Source organism: Drosophila biarmipes, chromosome 2R (assembly GCF_025231255.1).
Source record: "Drosophila biarmipes strain raj3 chromosome 2R, RU_DBia_V1.1, whole genome shotgun sequence".
In the NCBI taxonomy this organism is placed as follows: domain Eukaryota; kingdom Metazoa; phylum Arthropoda; class Insecta; order Diptera; family Drosophilidae; genus Drosophila; species Drosophila biarmipes.
In genome coordinates, this window is record NC_066615.1 from 20447959 (window position 1) to 20468505 (window position 20547).

General features: G+C 43.9%; 2 protein-coding genes across 8 annotated transcripts in view; both read right to left on the reverse strand.

Annotated features, from left to right (window-relative positions):
- Positions 1-8967, reverse strand: part of LOC108022572 (protein grainyhead) — a 44644-nt gene extending 35677 nt beyond the window's left edge. For 2 of the 7 annotated variants that reach the window (XM_017091579.3, XM_017091578.3), the window contains exons 1-2: positions 7769-8963; positions 739-2331 (exon numbers count right to left, since the gene is read on the reverse strand). In XM_017091579.3, coding sequence (XP_016947068.1) covers positions 739-2024 — 1286 coding nt within the window. In that variant the 5' untranslated portion in view covers positions 2025-2331; positions 7769-8963. Of the gene's footprint in view, positions 1-738; positions 2332-7768 lie in introns of all 7 variants that reach the window. The other 5 variants (XM_017091581.3, XM_017091576.3, XM_017091577.3 and 2 more) reach the window with 5 other exon arrangements.
- A 1992-nt stretch (positions 8968-10959) lies between these two features.
- LOC108022842 (regulator of G-protein signaling 17) lies at positions 10960-20339 on the reverse strand. Its single transcript, XM_050887489.1, has 7 exons — positions 18708-20339; positions 16669-16990; positions 16474-16482; positions 14465-14542; positions 14349-14410; positions 13998-14286; positions 10960-13415 (listed from the first exon to the last, which is right to left on the reverse strand). Exons 2-7 carry the CDS (start codon positions 16980-16982, stop codon positions 13331-13333), a joined length of 837 nt encoding a protein of 278 aa, XP_050743446.1. The 5' UTR covers positions 16983-16990; positions 18708-20339; the 3' UTR covers positions 10960-13330.
- Between the last annotated feature and the right edge of the window lie 208 nt (positions 20340-20547).

Genomic DNA, 20547 nt, shown 5'->3' on the forward strand with positions numbered 1-20547 from the left:
AGAACAGCGCTCAATGAATAGCTGAGTGGGCTGGAGTGGGTTAAGGATATTAGGCGGAACACGGGCTCGACAGTACATATAAGATCTCACTGACTACCCAACGGAATATCTGACAGATACATTTGGGTAGTCCCTCAAGAACTAAGAAGTTACCGAGTTAAATCCTATTTTATTACAAAATTAGGTACTATACCATTTAAGCTCATATAGTATTCAGTACAAGTTCTATATCTTAAGGATGTTCTTGGATACAACGTAGTAAGTTATCGATCTTTAAAAAGCCTTTAAAAGCATATTTCAAAATATCTTTCTCTAAATATTTAATATTATATACACAATCCATCAAACTGCATATTTACAGTTTCATAATGTCAAATAGGTAATGCAAATTAAAATATTTAATTACACTTTTAAAAGACACTGTAAAATGTTCTATTCAGCAGTGTAGTCATTATATGTGATTCCTTATCATCGTGAAGTCTATAAAAATAATTTCCCAAAATAATAATGTCCCTAGGAAAGTTACAAAATGCAATGTAGCAAGTAAGGATTCTTTGTTTCCGAACTTGGAACCCCTTCTAGTACCAATTAGGTCACTATTTAAGGAGCACAGCTCACTGGGCCTGGAGCACAATAACGAACCACTTGGCAGTGGGCCAGGAGCAACCCTTTCCCAGTGCTAGTAGCTACCCCTTTTAGCACTCATTAGGCAAACGCCCCTTGTGGGCAATTACTCACCTCTGCAGATGCTCCTCGACTCCCGCTGGCAAGGCGCCGTCGGACACAATGTAGACGGGCTGTCCGCCGGCTCCGGTGGTGGTGGCGTACGGCAGCCCCGCCTGGACCACCACTTGGCCATCGGACACCAGGCTGCTGATGTCGCCGCCCGAGTACAGTTCCAGGCCCTTCTGGTCCGTGGTGGAGTAGATCACCGTCTTGCTGCCGTCGTTGTAGATCAAATCTATGTGCTTATCGGACTGATACAGATCGGGATCCAGTTTTTGGGGCACCGTCAGGTGGGGCAGCTGCTTCACATTCACGCCATTCGGATCCGAGGTGGTGTAGATGATGGAGCCTCCACCGGCGGCAGCTGCGGCCGCGGCAGCCGCGTGCTTCTTGTGGTCCTCGTAGATGTCCGCCTCCGTCTTGATCACATTGGAGTCATTGCCCCCGCTGTAGTGCAGCACGGAGGCGTCCAGGGGCAGGGGGGATGTCTGATAGACCGCCTGCCCGTGATCGTTGTTCATCTTCTGGGCCTGGTTGTACATGGCCGTGGCCACCGCGTTGTCGTTGGGCATCAGCTTGGAGGGATCGCTGACGATCCGGGTGAGGATGTGCTCACCAGCCTCGTTGCGCGACAGGATGTGGTGCTCCCCGTTGATGATCTCCCGCGAGATGATCTGCTGCTGCTCGCCGTTGGGCCCCACCACCCGGATGATCTGGTTCTCGTCGAACTCGATCTTGGCCAGCGGCTGGTGCTCCGCCTGCTGCTGTTGCTGCTGCTGCTGCTGCTGTTGCTGCTGCGCCTGGTTGCCCATTTGGGCCGCAATCCGAGCATCGATGGCGTGACCCTCATCGGAGTTGTTGCCACCCCCGCCATCCGCTGGCATGACCACCTTGGGGGTTTCGTAGATAAAGACAGCCTCCTTGTCGTACAGCTTCGAGTTATCCGTGTGCAGGTCCAGGACATTCACATTCGTCATGGTGGCCAGCTCCGGCTGCGGTGAGTCCGGGGATCGGTGCATGGTGGTCAGGAGCGGCACGCCGTTGGGCGCCAGCGGTGAACTGTTGTTGTTGGAGTTACCTCCTCCTCCGCCGCCGTTGCCGCCGCCACTGCCCTGCTGGATGGGCGAGAGGGAGGCGTCACTGAGGATTCCCACACCTACGCCCACTCCAAGGCGGTTGTGGGAGTGCTGGTGCAACTGGTGGGCGTGCCCGTGACCGTGGGCGTGGCCGTGGGCGTGGCCGGACAGCGAGAGCTCGTTGGACGTGATTACGCTCGTTGTGGCGGTGGATGTGGACATTATTTGCTGTAGCCGCGGCTTACTGAACTAATTTGAACTGGATTCCGGATTGCACTAGGACTTGGTCGTGGTCGAGGTCTGATCATCGATCCTGCGATCCCCTGTGGTGGCTGTTGCTATTGCTGGCAAGTATAAACATAATAAATATCACTTGTGTGTATCAACGGGTTGATTGATGGAAGGCACTCTGTGGTTTGTCTTAAGTTCTCTCGGTTCCGGTTAGTTGCTCTTGGTCTGTCGTTGTCGCTGTTTCAATTACCGCATTCTATGGCACTAAGGAACTTCCTTCGCTTCGTTCTCAGCTCAGCTGCAATCAGACAATGCAGAAGAAACAATGGTTATAATTAGTAGGTGTACCAGGTGGGAAAGCGAGATAAAGATTTAGCCTAGTTCGGTGTGTGAGGCGGAAGAAAGCCCAAACGAAAGGTGTAAACTGCTGCTCAACTAAATGGTTTTTCTAGTGCCCAGGGGAGTGAGGTATTTTCTTCATTCCTTAATAAAAAAAATAAACAAATTTAAATATAATTTGAATGTAAGAAACGAAACGGAAATCGCCATAAAGAATTATTAGGAAATTTAAGTTTTCTGACATTTATTTGCAATGAATAAAAAAAATATCAATGGAAAATAGTAAAAAATAAATAAAATAACAAAAAATTAAATAAAATAAATAAAAGCAATTCAGTTTTCGAATATTAAGTATAATAATCTTTTAATTATTAGCAAGTAATTAATGTAATTTGTAATAAAATCTGATAGGAATACATTTTTTAAATAGCCCAAAAATATATCTTTGCTTCAAAAGATACCTCATAAGGCTTACAACCACCTCAAATAAACAAAAGTCAAAAATATTTTTTTACAATCCTAAAACATAGGGAAAATACTATTAGTTTCCTTGGAAAAATTCAGCCAGTTTCCGGGTGGTCTTGGCCCTCGTTCAAGCCCCATAGGCGCAGTGTGAATCATGGGCCACGCTTTAAGGGGTTTTCCATTTGGCGATCCGCAGACCCACTCCCCACCTCCCTGTCCCGCGTAAAAGCCACAATAAAAGTGGCAGTGTCTGGCGGCAGTCTGCTTGGCGCCCCCTGGGCACCCCTGCACCCCCCGCGCGATGCAGCTCGCACACACCCCCAACTGGAAAATAAAAGGCAAACATAAGCGGAAGAGCCGGCGGAACGGGTTCAAACGACGAGCGCGATTTGCAAGCACACACAAAACACAACGGCCAGCAAACAAACAAACAAAAGGGGGCAAACACACGGCAACGGAAACACAACAAAAATTGGAAAAGCGGAGTGAGCCGACTTGGGCCGAGCACACGTGCCCGTCGAACTAGTTTGACTCCTTCGCAAATGTCAAACGTGCAACTGCATAACTCAGCGCGGTTCATCACATCGGCGAAACAACAAAACACCGGCAGAGCGGCGGCAGGAACAACAACTGAAGCAACAGAACAGGTGGAAGAAGCGTCGCTGCCCCCGTCGCTGCCGGCGCCGGCTGCGCCGCCAGCTTCGCAGCCATATTTGTGTTTTGTTTACAACGGGGCTTTGTGTGAAAATTAAACACCGAGTACTACCGCTGCACGGCTCAGAAACAGAAACAGAGGCGGCCAAGAAACCAGTCAGTCCATCAGCTGTTAATAGTCCAGAATCTGCCAGTTAGCAAAACATGTTTATGAGGGATTTTGAAACCGAAACCGAAACTGAAACTGAACTGAACCGAAACCGAACAAAACAACATCGACAACGAGTCGAGAACAGGTACTACTCCACTGCCATCCGCCATATAAACACCATACACCATACGCCATACGCCATACACACCGGTAGCAGCCTCTCAATCCTTGACCTAATCCAGAAGGCTGACTTTCTGGTTCCCAGCCGCGCCTGGCCCAGGTTCAGGTTCAGATCCAGGTTCAGACTCGCACCCAGATTCAGGTCCAGGTGCGGGTCCAGGTCCAGGTCCAGTCCCCCTCGTACATATTGTTGTTTGATGATAAAGCCGAAAAATAAAAAATTACGAGTGCTGCTGCAGAGTTCACTGCTGGGATGTGGATGTGGATGTTTGGATGTTGTGGATAAACCCGTTTCTGCCAGCCCAAGACCAGCCGGCGAGTTCAACCCGACGATCTCGGGGGCTCCTCGGGCCCGGTTCCGTTAGTAGGTGAGGTCAGTGTCATGCGGCGGCGGCGTGTGTCGGCCCTGTAGACTAGTTTTTGGCACGCCGCACTGCCAGCCATCAACATTACCCAGCCGCCCCGGGAAGAAAGTCGAAAGGCAATTAGGAAACAATTAAAGCAACATCAACACCCCGGCTCGCAAGCGATCCCATCGCACATCCATCGAACTGGGTCAGATATATGACCGTCCGCCGGACCCTCGGGGCCTGGGACCCGCACAAAAACTTTCCAACTTGCCGCTTGAATGGCGGAGATCGCTGGAGAATGGCAATGGAGCTGGAGCTGGCAGATAGATGGATTCTGGCCTAGGCCCATCATTCATACGGTGGGTGCAGAAGAAATCAGCAACAAGAGAAGTAGCTGCTGGTATAGATTGTTTATGCCCACAAAAGGGAAGCGATGCGGAGAAGATAATCCCAATTAATCTCACAGAAGAGATTTGTGCGGGGAGCCACAAAGAAACTTTCTTAAAGAATTTATATTACTATTCCAAGGGTCCACCCGGGGGCGCCAAAACTTGATAAGAGCTCTTCTAACAGTAAATATTTAAGTTTATATTATTATTTATTTATATTTTTTATGATGTGATATATATTTTATGAGGAGTTTCATTATTATTATTTACATATTTATCATTATTTACATATAACGTGTCATTGCGTAAGATTTACAGCTATTCGAACCTCATAACAAGTCTTCCAACACATGTATAGCAGTAGGAAATTAATGGGCAATTACTGTATTGATTGGCTAAACAATAAATCGCAAATCAAGTTCAAACCAAATAGAAAACTTTGTCTAGCTTAGCACAGACAGATTTACGGCAATACTGGAGCACTATGAGGAAATCTTTTGTGGCGAAAGCAATTTACATATTTATAACTATTGCACCTTGAGAAATTTAAATTTACAGTCTGTTTTCCTTGAAAGCTGCATAGACAGTACTGTAGAACTGTAAAGATCAGAAATAGTAGTATTAAAACGCTTGCATAATCTTAATGGTGCCAAAAAATATCTTCTTGTAAAGTTTACAAATAAGGCAGTTCCTGTTAGCCATATACAGTAAATGAACCCTTTCCCGAAACAAACATTACTAATTTCATTCGATGGTATCGACTGGAATCACCACATGTGAACATAAGCCCCAGATCTAACCTTTGCATGCAGACAACGCCTACAACAAGATCTATGGGTATGTGTTCTCTATTATCCCCCATTCGCCCGATCACCTTTTCCCCTTTAATACCAGCGATTTCAGATACACAGTGAATACCAAAAGCAATTCCATTTCAAATCCCATTAAGATTTGACATAATTTGAAATTTGGATTTTACGTCTCTCTACCTTACTTAGGGAGAATAGTGTGGGGAAGGGACAAGTGGAGAGCGGAGGAGTGGAGAAAAGACAAGAGAAGAAATGCGCAGCGTAACCCTAAGACATCAACGGTCAGAGCATCAATAACCAAAGACCGAGACTGAGGACTGGGAGTTGGTAGATGGTACACGGCAAAAAACATTATATGCACTTGATACAAAATAAATATATAATATTATATTATATTATATATTATTATTATTAAATATCTTTTTATATTAAAAATTAGATAACTATTCCAATATGTTAGTATCTGTAAGATACTTGATTTTTATTCTATAATTTTAAGATTTTACCAAAAAAAATATTTTTCTTTCTAATAATTTTTTTAAGTTAAAAAATAGATTAAATAATCTTGTAAAAGATATTACAATTATAATAGTTTCACTGTTATTTCTTATGATTTCACCCCATAAATGATCGTATTTCTCCCCGTGTAGATGGGCATGGGATTGTTAAGGGGAATAAAGGTGTGCAAGGAGTGGGAGGGGTGGGGTAGTGGCAGAGGTAGGGTGGGGAACGGCTGCAAGACGGAGTCAAGAAGGCCCGAAGAAACGAAGAAAGGCTAAAGAAAAGAAAAACAATAAACGTTAACACGAACACGAAAATAAAATAACTCTCTCACGAAGTTCCCCCTTTTTCGTGTGTGGGTTACATGTGCCGCTGTCTGCGTGTGTATCTCACGGCTGAGTGTATCTGTGTGTCCCGCTGGCTGTCTGTGTGCGCTGCGTAGATGTTCATTTTACTGTACCATAATCGCAGCCCCAAATTGATCACCATCATCAAAGAAGGTAAAAAAAAATAAAAATCATAATAAAAAGAAGCCGAGAACACAAGAGCAGAAGGCAGCTCGAAAGTCCAGGGGAAAACGTAATCACAAACACTGGGCAACATCATCGATTTTCGAACAAGAAGGCTTCGCTGCCGCAGTCGACGTCGGCGCCGGCAGAGGCCGTGGCAGCGGCAGTGGACAGAGGCGTCTCTTGATCCCTTCTCGCTCCCGCTCTTGATGGCCAACTCTCCCGCTCTAGCCTGGCTCGGCTTTATTGTTGGCAACACAACACAACGGCATATAACAGCAACACCAATACCTGTGCGCCTTACCTGCCGCTGCCGCTGCCGCTGCGCAGCGAGCACTTCGAAATACGAAACACAAAATAAAACCAAACAAAGAGGAATGTGTGCGCGAAAGATACCAGCAACAACACAACAGCAGTGGCAGCAACAACAGCGAACTGAGGCTGGGACCAAAGAGTCTTAGGCTACGTCTGCACAGCGTACAGGGTGTCCACTGTAGACGAAGGCTTTCGAAGGAACACTGGCCAACGCGGTAGTGAAAACCTTTAAACTCGAACTGAGTTGGGTATGTGTATCAAAAGATATTGTATCTAACGATATTGTATCTAACGATATTGTATCTAAAGACATTGCACACAAAGATATTGTATCTTAAGATTCTGTAACCAAAGTTATTGAAAGACATTTCATAAAATAATATTGTATCTAAAGATATCAGCTTTTTGTATCTAAAGATATATATAAGTTAACCCATCAAAATCTGATTTTAAAACCCGCAAAGCAAAATAACTACTTCAAAAGTAAAGCAAGAAATCATCTTAACCCATTAATTCAATTGTTATCACATTTATCATGTTTATTTACTACAATTTTGAGTTAAAATTTCAATATAAATAAAAAACCTCTGGGTATCTGAGACAGTCCATGAAATTGAATTAATTCTTTCAGTAAAACAGAGAAATTATTTATGCCACTCACATAATAAAGAAATTTCGGATATCCAATATGTTAAGCACATTTTTCTATTTAGTTTCACCAAAGTTTTCACTAAATACTTAGGGCCGAACTCTCAATATTTGTCTTGAAATTTTACCATAAAACCTATGGTGGTCTAAACGTTTTCAATTAAAACAACGAGAAGGTTCTCCTGTAAATATATAGTTCTAAACAAGGACCATTATTTCGGTTTAAAACTGAGCCATAAAACCCCTATTCACGAAGGAGGCCCGAGATACCCTCTTTTATTGCTCACTTTTGGGAAACTCCCAGGCCGAGATGCTAATGCCTCAAGAGGTGCTATTTCTGCCAGTGTAATCCCTCCAAGAGGCGACCAGGGCTGCCGAAGCCTGATGCGTTTATAATTACTTCTCGGTAGGCTAATACTACTCACTTTTGGGCCGGGTGCCTTGAGCTCTCGGGATCTCAGATTGGATCAGGATGCGGATTTTGGCACTTGGTGAGGATCTATGGCACTCGAGCACGCTGGAACAGTGGATCGCTGGATCGCTGGAACTGGAGCTGGATCTTAGGAGGGAGCTTGGAGCCTGGTGCTTGGTGTCAGGAGTCTGAGGAGTCTGCAACCTGGGAGTCTGGAGCTGGAACTGAAAAGTGGCTGCTGAACTGTTGTGGCTCCGTTGTTGCTGTTTTGCTGTTTTGCTGGTGGGTGCACCTTTCGCCACTCTTTGTGCTGTTGTTGCTGTGCGTCGGGGGGCTTTTCGGCCTGGCTCTCTGGGCCTCTTGGCTCTGGCTTACACAATGCTCTTGGCTGGCTGCTTTTGGCCGCTTCTAATGTGCCACTCTTTGTGGTATGTGGAGCTGGAGCTGTGGCTGTTGTTGACTGTCAGTTTGTGCATTTTGGCCTAACATTCGTTGTTGCTCCGCTTCTTACTCATGCTGCTGCTGCTGAACACTAAGGGGCGCAAAGTTGGGGGGCAGAGGGCGGGTCGTTTCGGGGGCGTTTCGCCTGGCATTTGCGTTTTCGAATCAATATTGCGTTTGTATCTCTACTTTTTTTCGCCGCGTATTTCCACTATTTTTCACGCGCTTTTCCGCACTAGCATTGTTGTTGCTGCTGGTTCTGGCTGCTGTTATTAATCACTATTTTTATTTTGCATTTTTTATTCGCTGCTCAGCTTTGATGGCGTCTCATTCCAGCTCGGCTCGAACGCACACAAGCACACAAAGCTCGGCTCTCGGAGAGAGGCGACGACACACAGATACACTCTCGCACTCACACACGCACAGATACTCACTCACACACACGGCCGTTTTTTTCGCCTTTTCAGCCTTCTCTTCCTCTTCGTGGCTGAAATTCGTGTGTGTGTTTTATTTAATTTCGAAAAAGTTTAAGCGCGACTTTTAGCTGTTTGTTTGGTGTATAATTTTATTGGATTTTCACTGCGATCGATGAACACGCGTGAAGTCACTGAGAAATTAGTTGCGGGCAAAACCGATGGGTCCGATCTGTGAGATATATGTATTTATCGGGTTACTTTAGCTTGCTGACTTTCCGTGTGCGCGGAAAACTTGTCGTCGCTGTCGCTGGATCTCGGCTCTCGGCTATAATGCCCAAAGAGTCAATTGGAGATTGTTCAACTGTTGAATGTGCTGCTGCTGCCGCCGCCGCCGCCTCTGCCGCTGCCTCCGCCGCTGCCGACGTCGTCGCCGCCGCGCCTGTATGGGTGGCAAGGTGCCGTCCGTGTGCACGGCGCGCAGGTGAGAGAGCTCTCGATTATTATTGCTTTTTATGGTTTCATCTCTTTCGTAACTGATATTGAGGAGAACGCCGTCGCGCAGCAGCGACGCCGGCAGCGCAGCGCCACTCGAATTCATTCGAATCGATGATGGTTGTTGTCTCTACACTCCCAAGCCCGAGCCCGAGCCCGCGACCGAACACCCATACCAAGGCGGGCGCAGGCAACACAGGTAGCCCTGTGTGTGTGGGTGCACCTGCAGAGGCCAAAACGCAGGCAGGTACAAAAGACTTAGGCAACGAACCTTCTGCTGCCACTTCACCGTGCACTTGCGCGCGAAAGAGAGGGGAGCGCGGCAGTGGCGGAGAGGGAGAGAGCGGGCCTGGGCGAGAGAGCCACCCGCGTTTCCCACAAACCGCTCCTGCTCTTCGTGGCTCCCGACTCCGGGCCCAGACGTTCATTTCTGTGGCATTGCATTCATCTTCGAAAATTCGAATTCGCTTTCGAACTCGCCGCCTTGTTGTGCTGTTTTTGTTGTTGTCGCTCGGCTTGTAAGCCGCGTGAAAGTGGTAGTGCAATCAGACATCAGGTAGAGAAACAAACACACACAACGGCAGGAGAGAGGTAGAGAGATCGCCGCATGCCGAGAGCACTCACTGCAAAGAACGAGGTTCACAAATGGATGTTCATAAATATAAAATATGTTTTTTAGTGGATTTGCTTTCTTTTTTATATTTTCAAAATTTAATGCAAAATTTTTGAATAAAATCTAAAAAATATATTTTAACTTCTGTTGCTATATTTTAAATCAACATTTTTAATTTATTTTTTTTTTACTTTAAGAAAATTATAAAATGCTTTTCATATATATATTCCCAATACCTAACTTCATATGTCATTATGTAATAAATCAAAAATGAAATAGTATACATTACTTTCTAGAGCTTTCTACCAGTGTTACTTTCTCCTTCGATATTTATTCTCTTACTAAAGCTACAGACCAAATATGATTTCTACGAAAAGTACGAACAAGCTTAAATGCAATTTTAATTAATGATTATTTTCTCTCCGTGTGGCATACGTAAAATAGTTGTGCATGTACCACAATCGAATCCGCCAAGTAGCTGCCGCACAGCCTCCGCCGTTCTCTGGCCCGCTGCCCCGCCCGCCCCTCTCCTCCTCGCTCCTTGGGCCTGGCTCTCGGTTAACCTCAGTTGAGCTCCTACAACCTCGCCGCGACAGGCGGCGGCAATCAGCGCTGTGTCGTGTGGATCGGCGGACGGCCCGACGGACGGACGGACGGAGCTTGTGTGCTTTCCGCCACGGTAAAGGGTGATTCCCCTCCTGCTCCCCGTGGACCCCTGCCCCCGGCACATCGCTTCCTCTCTCTTGCTCGCTCTCGCCGTCTCTGTTTGTCTTTGGCCGCTGCGCACGCGTGGAACTGCGGTTTAGAACGGAGTGGTTTACACGGTGGATTGGGTCTTCTACATGGTGTAAAGTTCATTTGTAAAATATGCAGCACTCTACTCTATATTTTACATGGCAGTTTACTTACTGCATTTGTTCATGTAAAGATACTGTTTAGAAAAAATAGTGTAGTTTTCTTGGGGAAAGCATAGGTGATTTATTTGTTCCCTGAAATTAGATACTTGTACTGTACACCGAAGATCTTTAATTAATTATGTCATTTCTCAGTATTATTTTCTGAGCACTAACAATTGTACTTCTGTTAAATAAAACGTTTGGTTTGACAAATTTACATGAGTAGTATAATAACAATCTAAAACCTTCAATAAACAGGTAATTATAGTTTGTAAAATAAATGAAATCTTCCGAAAATGATAAATATTTGATTGATTCCCAGGCGCCCATTGACAAGCTCGTGCACTTCAAGTTTGAATTTGAGTTTTATTTCATTTCGGTTTATTGTTGCAATATATTAAATGTTTAAAACTAAATTTAGGCTTAGTTTAATCCACTTTGTATTTATTGATTTTGCCGTTTTTGCGTTTACACATTAGGTGACTCTTTTTGGTAATAAATTTAATTTATGGTTTTCAACTGGTCGAAACTTTTCACTAATGCTTGATTACGTTTTTGTACATATACCGCTAAGTAGTATATATATGCATGTACCGGTGTGTGCGTGTGTTTTGTGTGTGCGAGTGTGGCGGTGTGTAAAACTAAACAAACAACAATCGTATTAATGTACTTATATATTTTGTGTTTTGTTTTTCTTTTTCAAAAAGTCTTATATCATCTGTCCGTTCTGCAAAGTAAGAAACCGAAGAGAAACATTCACAATCAAACATTCCCTCCCTCCGCGCGTCCCTTTGGCCAGGACATCGTGTGTCTAACCTGATTGCCTAAAATTAATGTAACAAACCGTGGAAACTGACGTTGGTTCTCTGGGCCCCCCGATCCATCGACCTCTATTATAATGCAAAAGCGGTTGTCGAGTTCTCAATTCCAAGTAGCAGCCTGAGTGACGCGTAAAGTCGAGTGTTTAAGGATTCGGAAGTCGGATCTTGAAACGGGTCAGAACTGTTGTAAAAGTATAGGAACTTATGTAGAGGGGGTTTCCAAAATTCTCTAGAGGTTACTATACTTTTCTTCTCGCTTCGATTCTAAGTGGTTATAGATTTTTGGTTTAAGCAAAAATGGATTAGGGACTCAAGTTGAAGATATACTTTTATTTAAATGCTAGTAGAGTTAATGTTTGTGTTTGCGTTTGCGTTTCTGTTCTTGTTCAAGAGTGCTGTGAGATGGGTGTGGTTCGGTATCGATAGATGCACTAAAACTAGGCACACCAACTAGCTACGAAAATACTTTCCCTGCTCCCCGCAACAAAGGTACACACATGAATCTTGTACTTTAAAATATTGTGCCTCCAACACGGACAACCTAAGGTTAAAGGAAACCAACTTAAGATCGAAATTACATTGTTAACTTTTTGCCAGGGCTCGAGCCGAAAGTCCTCCTGCTTGTTCTGCGTTTTAATACTTATAAACTCCTTGTTTTATTTATTTTTTTTTGTTTTTAGTTTTCAATTCGACAACTTTCTTGCTAAAATTTAAATGTAACCATACTTTTGTGTTTCACGCTTTTTTTTGTTATTTATAATACTGTTTTTCCATATATATTTTTAATGCAGAAAGGGTATAGTGTTTGGGGGAACTGTTGGAACTTCCGATTCTCTAGGAAAACAATCGCATAATACATTATAAGGGGATATATATCTCCGGCGAAGTTCTGATTTTTTTTTGTTGGCAGTGATATTGCGAAACGTTCTTCTTTCGACTTGGAAATCAGCTCGACATCGAAATAATATGGTACACGTTAGCTATGCGTTTCTTCCGGTTCCGGTTCCGGTTCCGGTTGAGGTTTCGATTTCTGTTTCGGATAAGACTTTATGGGGCATATGGTCTGTTCTGGTCTGGCTCAAGGTACAGCTCAAGATGGGCTTTATAAGATTCGCTTGGGAAAGGAATCGATCCTCAATGGGGTTTCATAAGAAAGTAGAAAGTGTTGCCGTCTGCTGTTGTATTTACAAAATGCTTCGATGTCATTACTCGTATGACCTAAAACGATTTCAAAACTAGTCGAGTTAAATGTCTCTATATATCCGTACATATATGCTGGTGTGTATATAATTTTATAAAGTTATGTATGTAATACGTTTAAAAAGATTTTGGTTTTGTTTCTTCACTTTTTTTTGTTATTTTTTTGGAAAAAGTATTTCTGTTACGTAGCGGTTTATGATTACGTTTAAAGTTATAGTTAACTTATCGGTTAGCGGGTTCCGTAATCTTTGTTGCAATTTGATTAATACGTCTCTTAGATCACTAGTATTACAATATATGCTATTTGTGTCGCTCGTTTCGTATTAGCTGTCTGGCTATTTTGTTTGGTTTGGAAAATGCTTTCTGTGGTCGAACCAGCTCCTTAGTGTAAACAATTTTGGTAGTGCCTAACTCTTTGGTTAGTTAACGACTAGAACGTAGGTAGAGAGCGAAGGAATCCGTTTCGCGTAGAGTGCACACCGTCTGGCGCCCCCGCCCTCCAAGGATCCGGATTTTCTGGGGCTGCGGGCAAACGTTTAAATGGTTCTACTAATGGGTACATATTGCTTAGTCGATTGCAGCAGCGGCGGGGGCGGAAAGTACCAGAGAAGTGCCAATGGAGCGGCAACGGAAGTCAACACAGCGCAACTGAATACGATCCAAATCCGATCCGGAGCTCCGGGCAATCGATCCTCTCTAGGTGGGACTATCCGCCTTGGAACCGGCATTCGAGTTGTCTTGCAGTTGAGCGAGTGTCTTGAACTTTTGCGAGTTTAGGAATCTGCCGAAGAAGAAATGAAACCATATAAGTTATAATTTCATAACTATAACATATTCATGGATCCTTGGGATCCTTGAAAACTAAGAAAATTAAATGCACACTACCTTATTCGGTTTTTTTACCCTAGGGGTCCTTAATATTGTAAATAAGTATTTGCAGTTATTTTATAGAAAGTAGCTCTCTTCATAAATAACCATTTTCATGATTTTTCATAAAAAGGTATTCATAACCCTTAATGAATACTAAATTTCTTTGCAGTAAATCTAATTTCCCTCATTCCAACTAAAGCGTACAAGTTTTTAGATAGAAATTCAACATTCTTTTAAATGAATTCGATTCCATCAAGTCTATAAAGGACTTCAGCTCCATTAGTTGTTTTTCAACAAAGTTTCCATTTTTTATACACTGGTTTTTGCATAGTATACCTTTAAGTTGGATTATTAGAGTGCTTCTTAAAAAAATATGAAATACAGTGTTTAATATCTCATTCTGATATTCTATTTTCACACATCTTAACAGCAGCTCTCTCTGTAACCTTGCAACACCTAGTTCCATCCTGAGTTTCACCCCAACGATACCCACCTCGGATATGAGTCTCTGTGCATCAGTGTGTAGATCTGGATTTGAGCTTCGTCGAAGGTGTGCGTCGTGGGCTCGATCATGTTCCGGTTGACGATCTCGCGGACCCGCGAGTCCAGCGACACCTCCCTGGGCGACAGGATCGAGATGTAGTCCTCGTAGATGAGGCGCGCCTTCTCCTCCACCAGCTCCGGGCTGCTCTCCTTCTTGAGGTCCTCGCAGGCCAGCCAGAACAGGATGTTCTCCTCGCTGAATTCGCTGCGCAGGAAGTTCTGGAACACCTTTCGACCAGCTGGCAATACACATTTATCGAGGGATTATTATGGGTCAGGAGAGCACTTGTCAAAGACTCACCTGTGCTCTTCATCAGCTTGTCAAAGCTCTTGCCCCAGCTGCGGATTTCCTCCAGTGTGGGTCTGTAAAGTACAATTTAAATAGGGTTTTCCTCTTTATTGCCATAGACAACTCACTGTTCGCCATCCAGAAATTCGGCATTTACAAGATCTCGCTTCGTGGGGGCATTTTCATCGGCATTCTTGATGGCCAGGCTGCAAGGAAAGGGAAAAAAGCAGAGGGGCGCTTGTTAAAAGTCGATTATTTTGATTTTACAACTCATCAATCACCCTTTAAAGTATACTACAATTTTGTCCATCGCTGAATGGCCGCTCAGCCTGACTCATTTTTAACTGGCGCAAAATAGCATAAATATGTAAGTACAGTGGTCGCTCGATAGCTGGAGCTTTAGATAGCCAAAGTTACACAGTGAAAATTGGAAGTACCGATTGGAAACAAAATATATTCGTATTTGGGATAAATGGAGGAATAAACATGTTGCTTTCTTTGCTTTCTAAATAAGTATAATCAAAAAATTACAAAATAAATAGAATTTATTTTTAGGGTATTATAAAATATGTCATATCATATATATAATATGTATCTATAATACAGTTCGCAGAAACCTTTTTATGAAGGTGATATGAATCAAGGATAGAACTTCCCGAGTGACCACTGTAGATAGGCTGATGCCATATCGGTTTTGGGTTTCGAAGCCCGGAGACAGAGCACCGGAGTACTCGAACTTGACAAAGCTCCCTTATCTGCTCGCCAGTTATCAGAGCGCCGCGCTGTCCCTATACCTAATCAAAGTCGCACAACCGTACATACGCCGCGCTCCTCCGTATATATGAATCAAATTACATGTGGCCCGGAGGGGTGCGTGGGGGTGGGGGCGTTGGGTGCTTTGCACTGGGTTTTTCGGGGTTCTTTTACCCCCCGCTGGGCACACAAAGGTGCGGAGGGGTCGCCAGTCGGCGGTGGGTCGGAAAAGACTTTCGATTTCATTCACGAAAACATGCAACACTTGGAGGAGCCCGCGGAGGAGCCGCCACATACTTATTTATATTTGATTTGAAAAGTGCCCTCCAGAGAGCTTTCGCTGCCCCGACGACGCGCTCCCGGAATTGTGAATGAACGAGCGCGGAGTCCGGCGCAAGAGCCACCCGTGCGAAGAGTGTTTCGGCAGAGAGAAAGCGGAGAAAGTTTAAGAGAGAGCGTGGGAGAGAGCTTTCAAGAACAGCGTTGCCAGCTGGCAGGAGGAAGGCCACCTTGCCCGTGTCCACTTTCATTTGAACTTCCCAGTCCCCTGGCCCAAACCCAAACCCAAACCCAATCCCTATCCCAATCCCAGTTCACGACCATGTCGTCGGTGGCCATAGGCAAAGCCAAAGCAATAGTTAAAGCCAAAGCAATAACCATAGCTGTAACCGTGGCCATATCCATGACAGCACTGCGAGAAATAAGGGATTCGGTTGTAAAATAACACTCAAAAAAAGGTTGGTAATAACTCTCGGTTAATATATCCCAATATCTTGTTGGGTAATAAGGGAATTATTTTTTTTAATGTTATACAAAAGATATTGGTAAAACACTCAATAAATTTAGTCTTTTAATTGAAACTAATTAATTAAATTAAATGAAACTAATCAGTATCATTAAAAATATGATGTTAGGCAATCCCACTTATAAATGATAATAAGTTGTTTATTTTTAAGATCAGTTTGGATGTTACTAATTTAAGATGGAAATATGTTAACTTTTTAAGAAATTTTAAATTAATTTTTTAAATGAATTAAAGGATCTGAATTTCTTTACAGGAGGTATTTTTAAACGAATTAGATATAATTCTAGTAATTAGTTTAAAAAAGATTCCATAAGTTAAATCAGGCATTTTTATGCTATAAGGAATTAGGAACTATATTATTAAGAATAAATATTTTTTAAATAAGAATAAACCCACAAAAAAAATGTAATATAAAAAACCAATAGTTTCATAGTTTATTTTTATAAAATATGTTTAAGACAGTTAGAGTGGAAATAGTTTAAGATTTCAAAGGCTGCCCTTTCAACAAAAACTGCCATTAAAACAACACCTGTTTTCTCCCGGTGTGCGAAAGAATGAGTGCTTAAGGAGGGTACTTACCATTTGGCCCTGTTGTCACGGTTGTGGTCGGTATTCGCAGTCGTATTGGACGGGTTTCGGTGTAGGTAGTTGTTATTGTGGCCAAGCGTCGAGTCAAGGCAGCGCGGTAGTGGTAACGAGAAAGAAATTGATTTCGTGTCAGAGGGTTGGGGCGGTGAGCAAGTAGGCCACTGGCGGTGGGCCGCCGGTACTCACCAGGAGCAGGAGCAGCAGCAGCACCAGCAGAAGCAGCACGGCTTCTGCGACTGCGGTCGCTGCAACGTGGCCACGTTCGACTCCTGCAGCACGTTGGCCGTGGAGCCGACTCCCACGCTGCCGCCCACGGTGGGCGACACTCCGCCCAGGCTGCCTCCGCCGACGCCTCCTCCGCTGCCGCCTCCCCCGTTCCCGTTGCCGTTGCCGTTGCCATTCCCATTGTTGCCACTATTGTTGGCGGCACTTTGCTGTGAGGATGCAGTCATGCCGCGCAATCGACAGCCACTGGGCAGCTCCGAAACGGTGCAGGACATGCCGCTACCTGCAATAAGGGAACAAATTGGGTCGTTAATGAACTGGGTTGTCTGGGTGTAGTGATTTTGGGGTCACACGGCGGGAAATACTTGGCGAGTATTAGTCATCCGTTTGGAGTTCGTCATGTCAAACAGGGGGCTCTTATCTGTTGAGCTACTATGAAATTTAATTGATAATTTTTAGTCACTGTTTGGCAGATTCTATTCTGACTAATAGATATGTATCTGGGAGCTGATTTAAATTAAGATTTAGGAACTTAATGTTTATTTTAGTACTAAAACATACGAAGCACTTGCTGATAGTGTCGATTCTATTTGTAAACAGTTCTAATATATTAAGTTAAGAAATAAGTTAAGACTTTCAAAACTAGCAACAGTTACTTTTGGTATATTTTAAACCAGCATTTAATATTTCAATATCGCCCTTTAAGTTTACATGAGTTGCAATGAAAACATCTAAAATAATTATAAGTTAATTTCAATATCCTCGTATAATTTTTTAATCAAGATTCAAGGGAAATTTTTTGGAGAATCCCTTTTGCTTAAAAGAAATTATTTTATTTTATATAATATTTTAAATTATGAAGTATTATTTATTAATTAATAAACCTCAAATAGTTGTAAAAAATGCACTTATTAAAAAATAATTAGTTATTAATATAAGGCAAAGAATTCGAAAGCACCTGACTATCGGAAAAAGTAGTATACACTAAACTTTCTAAACTTTATTTTTCAGTTGTATCTATCAAAGCCTTTTATTTTAATATTTTATTGCTTTAAACTAAAGTAAATATATTTTAATGTTTCGGTAAACAGTATCAATGTTAGTCCAACGTTTAATGTATCCAAATGTTTATTGGCGTATGTGATATTTTCATATTTAAGACCAAGTTTCGAAATTATAGAAAAGAAAATACAGCAAATATGGGTAAATACATTTGTCTATATGCTCCATAGAAATATATTCAAAGGCAATTAAACAGGAGTCAATCTGAAATAAATGTCAAGCTTCTTATTCTAAATATCTGTCAGATTCCATATTTTAGTTCTCATTCTCGAAATCATAGAAAAGCAATAAAAATCAAGGAAAAAAGCTTCTGTCTTGCTTCTGAAAAATAAAACATTTTAGTAACCATTTTCGAAATAATTGAAAATCTAATAAGTATGGAAGAGAAAAGTTCTGGATAAATACCTTTATGTGTCACAAAACCAGTCGAATATTTTAATAGTCATTTCCAAAGTTTCGAAAATTCAGAAAATCTGGGGAAGTGCCTTTATGTATTCATCAGAAAAGTTCAATACATTACTGGCTATTTTGAAAATGATGGAAAAGCAATAAAAGTTAAGATTGGAAAACCCTGTGGGAGTACGCCAAATGTCAAAGACTGATTTGACGTATATGAAATTGTAATTATTTTGAAATTATAGAAAACTAATGAAAGAGGAAGAAGGAAAACCTGTGGGAGTGCGCCTGGGGTAAATGTCGAATGTTGAAATTATAGAAAAACAAGAAAAGTTTAGGAAGAAGAAAGAAAAACCACCAACTTCACTCAAAAAACTGATTTTATCTTTCGGAAAAGAAATGCCAGAAAAGTTCAATACTACAGTACCATTTGGAAATGATAGAAAACTGAGAGGGAAAACCTGTGGGAGGACGCCTTGAGCAAATGTCAGGTGCTGATTCGATTGCTTCTCATGCCGACTCTGTTTTCTGTGTGCACTTACCTGCCCTTTGAAAGTTGAGGTTGACGCGGGCGGCGCTGATGGAGCAGGAAGTGGCGATGGAGGTGGTTCTGGGTGGTGTTGGGTGGTGATGGGGCGGTGGTGCTGCCCCAGCTGGCGGACCGCCCACTGCCACTGACCTACCCACTCACCCGCTCGCTCCGGCGCTCTCTTCTCCTCCCCGCCTCGCTTCGGTGCGGCCTCTCTTGCTCTTGCTCTTGCTTCTCTGGGATCTCCTTCGGCTGGGCGGTGGGGAGGGGGCGTAAAACTAAGGCACGGGAGAACGAGGCCGTTACGTATTTATGTTTTTGCTAATAATTTTTTATCGAAAGTTCCCACACTCTCTCTCTCTCTGGGGCGCTCTTCCCTCTCTCTCTTGTTTTACCTCACTGTATTTTATGTTTTTTCCTCTCAGCGCTTTCACAAGGCCCAGAAATGCCAGAAATTCCTTTCGATTTTTCGGCTATAGTCGGGCAGTTGTCCTTATAGCGGGTTCGCCTGGTGCCTGATTTGTGCGCTGGCCTTTTGGGCGAGGTGCTGGCGCCCCGGGGGCTTACATAGTCCTGCGAGTGGGATTGGCGGGGCGAAAATCTGGCGGTGCCACTGAACGGGCGCCGTGCACCAAGGGGCACATTTCCCAGGCGTTGCGTTGCGTTGCGTTACGAAATGTACGAGCAGCTGGAGCTGTGGCGGCCTTTATTTATTTCCTGGGCCAGTCATTACACCGACACACACGGCACCAGCGCACGGGCACGCAGCTTGGCTTGGCTCGGGGCGCATGGGGCGTATGCGTGATTTGCCCACTCGGTGTGCTGGTGTGGCTGCAACAGCTGCAACATGTAGCAGCCAATGCTAGCTGCACTGGTAACCCGAAGCGACTGCGATTGCACTTGTCACAGGTCAGCTGCTCCTCCGCTCCTCCGCTCCTCTGTTTTGACCATTCGCCCTGGTCTAGCTACCTAGTGTAGTGTTGTTACTATACTTTCTGCTGTTTTTCGGCTTTATGGTCTCGCCAACGCTGCTGCCGTTCATATTTTCACTCAAACTCGAGCACACTCACGCGTATTTTCTTTTGAGGATTTCGGGTGGCGTTTTGGGTGGGCGGGAAAAGGGGGCCGCGCTGCTATGTATGTATGTGTGGCCTGAGGAGCAACGACGACGAGTACATACGAATTTTTGCCACTAGAATTGGATTCGAAATGTGTATATTTGTATATGTTTCTCGTTTTCTTTCGACCCGAAATTGTTTTGCTTGTGCTTCGATTTGATTTTCTTCGCTTTTGGTTTTGAATTGGCTTGGATTTTCTTGTTTTCTTGTTTCTATTGGGGGCAGCGATTAAGGGGAAAGTGCAGTTTTCGTGGTCACTCCAAGGTGCTGGACTGGCATTTTCACATTTTCACATCACATCACATCTCGCCCTCGGCCATATTTCATTGTATTCCTGCGTTCTGGGGGCCCCCGCTATGTGGCAGCGCTTTTGCCACTCGATCTCTGCGATTTCTGCGCTCTGCTCGGCGATTTTGGCTGCTCAGCGCCCAGAACAGAGCCAAAAAACAGAACCAGAAGCCAAAATCCTCGACAGGTCGATTCCGATTCCGATGCCGAACGACTCGAGATTCTCTCCGCTTGGGCCAAGGCAGGCGACTGATTTCCAAGCAGTGCCGTTCCGCCAGCTCTTGATTTTCCAATGCGCGCGCTCCTCATCCGATGGGCCACCCCCCCTCCGAGAACCCCGCGAGCTCGGAGAACATATAGAACCCCCCAGATAACACTGGGTGGTGTGGGCCGGGGAGCTGCGGGGGCTCCAAAGGTGGACTGCTGAGCGAAAGCTCGGCGGCATAG